Consider the following 5,438-nt stretch of genomic DNA (forward strand, 5'->3'; position numbering starts at 1 on the left):
CCTCCTATTGCGATTACAAGTGCCTGCCACTTACCAAAAAAAAAATTACACGAAAAAACAAACAATTTAAATAATTGCGAAAACATTTAAGAAAATTACAAGTCGCAAAATTGATTGGTGCCAGCTACTGAATTACTGTTAAACGAAAAAAAAAACAAAAATAAACGACGAAAAAAATCGAATTAATAAGATCATAAAGCAAGTCGCACAGTGAGCAGTTAAAACAAACAACATGGTGATAATGTAAGTAGTTTCAATAAATTTTGTATTTTTTTTTTGCTTCTCTCTCCGTTATTATCAGTTCCTTTTTTAAATAAATTTGGTAAAATGTATTTTTTTTAAACAAAAATTTTTAAAAGTAATATGATATCGATAAACATAAATGTTTATTATGAGACGAAGCATGTTTTAATGATACATGAAACGCGACATTTAATAACTTAATAATGTTGGAGCAATTTTTGTTGCTTCGAAATTACTTGCGAATTTTTGTGCGAGGGACACATTTTGTCGCTGCAAGGCAATTGCTTATTGAATCAATTATTGGGAAGTTGTGAATAATTATTTTTGTAATAAAATGTTGTTTTATTATTATTTTTTCGATTGGTTTTTGTTTGAATTTTAATTTTAAAAAAATATTTTATTTTGTTTTTTTTTTTAATTTAATTTTTTTTCTTTTTTAATTATTTTTATTATTTTAAAAAAATTTAAAGGAATTGTATGATTGATTCATTTTTATCAAAAATTTCGAGAAAATTTTTAAATTATTTTAAAAATAATTTATAAAGAAAATTTATTTAAAATAATTATTTATTTAATTTAATTTAATTAATTTAATTTAATTTTTTTTTTAATTTATTTATTTTTAATTTTTATGATTTAAAAATAAGTTTTTTTTTAATTTAAAATTTTTTTTTTATAAAATAGTTAATATTTTTCACAAATCAAAATAAAAATTTTTATTAATTTTTTTTTATTAAATGAAATAAAAAAAATAATTAAAATTAAAGAAAAAATAATTTGATTTTTATTAAATTAACCTTAGAATGGAATGAATTTTAATTTATTTAAATTTTTTTCAAGTTTTTAAAAAAAATTTTTGATGACTTTTAATCACTTTTTGACTCAATTCACAACAAAACCCAAATTATGACGCCACATAACCAAACTTTTAATTAAATTACCAAGAAATTACAAGCAATTTACCTTCAAGCGATCATCTTTCAATACTCGCAGCTTCTTTTTCTATTCTTCTCGTTATTTAACAAGCCTCTGTTTATATTCCCATTATTAAAATTAACGATGTTTGAACACATAATTAATCAAAAAATCATAAAAAACCGTAGAAGAAGAAATTTTTCAGCCTGTTAACGTATTAATCACAATGTAGTTAAAATTGACACATATCGTGATATTAATGATACCTGTTTGGTTACTCGCATGCATGAATATTCAAAGCTTTAATTAACTGACTGTGAGTGTTCAGATGGGTTCAAAATTTCACAGCAAATTAAATTGTTTTAATTTTTTTTATTCCTGCGAAGAAAAAAGTAGTGAACATGTTAATTATTTTTAAATCAGGCGTTTGATTGATTAGAATCAGGTGTTTGAACACTTTTTTTTATAAAAAATTTCTTTAAATTTTTTTTTAATAATTTTTTTTTTATTTTTTTTCAGTTATGCCGATTCAAACAACATGTCACCAAACACGTACGACACTTACCTGCCTGCCCAATCTCGTTTTCCGCTCACCAATAGCTACCACGACTGGGATATAAATGATCCAAATATGCCAGCGGTCACTGAAGGAGACTTCCATGAGTTCGACGAATGGGCTGACGGTCACACAAAACGCGTTTATCGCAAAACTTGCGAAGATTCGTTGAAACATTTGTCTGGATGGGCGATGCGCAACACAAATAACCACAATGTGAACATTTTAAAGAAGAGTTGTCTTGGCGTTTTGGTTTGCACAGCATCTTGCACCCTTCCGAACGGCGATAAAGTTTACTTGAGACCCGCCATTTGCGACAAGGCACGCAAAAAGCAACAAGGCAAGGCATGTTTGAACCGAAATTGCAAGGGACGGTTAGAGGTTTTGTCGTGTCGCGGTCATTGCGGATATCCGGTGACACATTTTTGGCGCCATACCGAGCACGGAATATTTTTCCAGGCGAAAGGGACACATGATCATCCCAAACCCGAAGCGAAAAACTCGAATTTGACGAAGAAAGTTTTGGGAATCGCACGGAGAGGGAAGAGTTTGGCCTTGATGTTGACACGAGATGCAGCTTTAGGACAAAAAGTGAGTTTTTTGCGGCAATTTTCATTAAAAAAATGTACTAATTTTAATTTTTTTCAACAGTTAAACAGCTTAAAACACCAGAAAAAATCAAAATCACTCAAAATGGAGCCAAATAACAACAATTCCGAGTCCTATCTCGTCAAGTCATCCAATGCCAATGCCTACCAATTGCCTCAAACGTACCAATCGTACCAACCGATGTCACAACAACACCTCCAGCCAGCATCTCCTGACCTTCAAATGACCTCCTACAACATGAACGACTCGTTTTCGTCCCAAACGTACTTCGATCCCAACGAAATTTTCCAATTAAATAACCCAATAAAGGCCTTTAACCCAACAACTGGCACAGATTTCGCCCAAACGACGACTTATCCGCAACAAACGACGTCCAGCGCAAAAAGTATTTCACCCCCAACCGTTCTCGACATGGAAAGTGGCGTGTATCACCAACAAATGACGCAATACGATTACAACAGCAACAGTTGCGACGATGCCGCAAGTCTCGTTTCGAGTTCAAGTGCTTTCGATGACGGATATTATTCCGTGCCGACGCAGGATTTCAACCAATATAGTCCGAGTTATAGCGTGCCGGAGCAACAATACACGGGAAATGGTGAAATGAATGCCTTAATCGACTACTACGTTGATGGAATGACCACGACGACCGCGAATCAGGATTACGAAATGAGTTATCCGATGACGTCGAGCACGGATTTCGTCAATTATGAGACTTATGATCCTACAATTGGGGGATATTACTAATTTGTAACTTATTTCTACTTTTTTGTACTATTAGATTTTAAGTTTTTCCGCTATTTAGAGACGTAAGAGTTAAATGTTTGCGCTAGTCAATAAACGAAATAAAGTTATTTGTAAGAAAAATGTTAGAAATAAGCTAGATTTTGCACTGAATCCACGAATTTGGTGGCAAATTGTACGATAATCGCACGTTTAAGTTTTGAAAAGTTACTTTATTGAACGATGAAGTTGAAATAATAAATGCGAAAATCAAAATTTATGACTTTTTGAATGAATTATGGCTTCTTTTGATAATTTTAGGGTTCTTTTGAATTAAAAATCAGTAAAAAATCTCATTGAACGACTTAAAATTCAGAAAATTTAATAATTTAAGCCCCAAAAGAAGATTTCTTATCAAAATCTGTACTCGGCATGCGCTGATTTTGCGTTTTTATGAATTAGCGTTTCTCTGCGTTTCTACTTTGAAGTGTCCTTTTATCAAAAATTCGTTTTAATCAAAAGTTTTTATTGAATTTTTCAACTTTTTTGTTTAGAAAATTGATTTTTCGGTCAAAATTAGTCAATTTCATTGAGATTTCGTTCAATTATCTTATTTTGATCGATTTTCATCTGTTTTAATTTCAAAAAGTTATCCTTGTTCCCGAGAGGTTTGACGAACAATTCCAAATATTTCGCTTCTTTCGGTGCCAAATGAGCAGCAAAGTTGTACAAATCATGCCAAGTTTTGATCAAAATGATGTCATCTTTCTCATCAACCCAAAAAAGCTCGTAATCCGTTGGTTCATTGGCTTCCGTGAAGAATCCTGATGGCAAACGCATCTGAATTGCCTTGTAGAGTTTGGGACGAGCGTTATTAAAGTCACTCAAATCGATCCGCGTGTAAAAAACTTCCTTGGATTTTCCATTTTCGATAATTACTTTGAACATTTGGTACTCGAGCATCTTGTTTCTCGTCAATTTTTAGACAAAAACTGAAAATTATTTAACAAAATATCATTTTTTATACAAAATCTGGTAGAAAATTCTTCAAAAGGTGTCTATCGTGATTCATCAATCTAGAAAAAAGGAGAATTCAAATTGAGTCAAAATTGATTAGAAAAGTTCATAAATCTCTATTCCCTTCGATTGAGCTCATTTACCACATTTTACCTTATAAATTTTTGACAAAAGTGTGAAACAAGCAGCCCTTAATTTATCCCAAACACGGTTCGGTTCATTTACTGTCACAGTCAATGATCCCTTTTTGCCAATACGACATTTTAAGAGGACATTTAACATCTTTTAAATTTTTTGCACCCTTTTTTTCGGAACATCATCATCTCTATGCTAAATATTTTTTTTTTGCAATTCAACCTCATATCTCATACATCATCGAAAGCATAACCCTTGCAAAAAATATCAAATTTAATCGAATTGAATTAACGTGAGTGCTCGAAAAAAAATTCTATGTGAGCGCATTTTAAAAAAATTTTTTTTTTACAAATTTTGTAAGAAGTTGACAAAATTTTGAGAAAAAAAAAATATTTTTTTTAAACATTCGGGATAAAAAAAAACTTAAATTTTCTGAAAAAAATAAATTCCTAAAATAGAAGAAATTTTAAATTTAGAATTTTTATTACAAAATCTTCCAATTTTATCAAAAATTAAAAATTTTTGTTTAATATAAAAAAAACTTTTTTTAAAAAATATTTCTTTAAATATTAAATACGATAAATTAACTTTTACTCTTTTTTTTTAGTAAAAATTTAAATTTAATGTCGAAAATTGCATTAAAACTGAATTATTATTAAAAAAAAATGTTTTTTAGTTGTCATTTTGACTGCAGTTCAGAATAGTGAAAAAAACATTCCAAAACAATTTTCACAAAAATTTTCAAAAATTTTTTTAATATTTAATTTTAAACTTTAAATGTCAAAATATTTAAAATTTATCAAGAAATACTCGAACTGTCATTTTGACAGCTGTCATAATTTTTGATAAATTCTTAATTTCTAAAAAATTTCAAGGCATAACGTGCTTTATTTAAGAAATTTTAAGAGCAAAAAATACAAAAAACATAATTAAAATAACTAAAAATTGCTCAAATAGAAAAAAATTGAAAAATTTTGACAGCTGTCAAAATTTAAGAAATTTGACTTTTATCAAAATTTGACGTCTAACAAAACTTTAAAAATATATTTATTTAAAATTATTTTACGAAATTTTTTAAAATTTAACAATTTTAAAATTTGTGAAAAATAAATAAATTGAAAGACAGACAGACATCCCATTGAGCGACTTTTACATTTTTATTTCTCGATAACGCCTTTAAACTATTTCATGTACACTAAATTATTTATTGTGTTTATTGTTCACCTCTTTTTTTTTGAAC

The 5,438-nt window shown here is 29.0% G+C and overlaps 1 protein-coding gene across 1 annotated transcript; it reads left to right on the forward strand.

Moving 5' to 3' along the window:
• The first annotated feature begins 232 nt into the window (after positions 1-232).
• On the forward strand, positions 233-3,070 carry LOC134828514 (transcription factor glial cells missing-like). Its single transcript, XM_063841494.1, has 3 exons — positions 233-243; positions 1,678-2,305; positions 2,366-3,070. Exons 1-3 carry the CDS (start codon positions 233-235, stop codon positions 3,068-3,070), a joined length of 1,344 nt encoding a protein of 447 aa, XP_063697564.1.
• Positions 3,071-5,438: the final 2,368 nt, after the last annotated feature.

Source organism: Culicoides brevitarsis, chromosome 2 (genome assembly GCF_036172545.1).
Source record: "Culicoides brevitarsis isolate CSIRO-B50_1 chromosome 2, AGI_CSIRO_Cbre_v1, whole genome shotgun sequence".
In the NCBI taxonomy this organism is placed as follows: domain Eukaryota; kingdom Metazoa; phylum Arthropoda; class Insecta; order Diptera; family Ceratopogonidae; genus Culicoides; species Culicoides brevitarsis.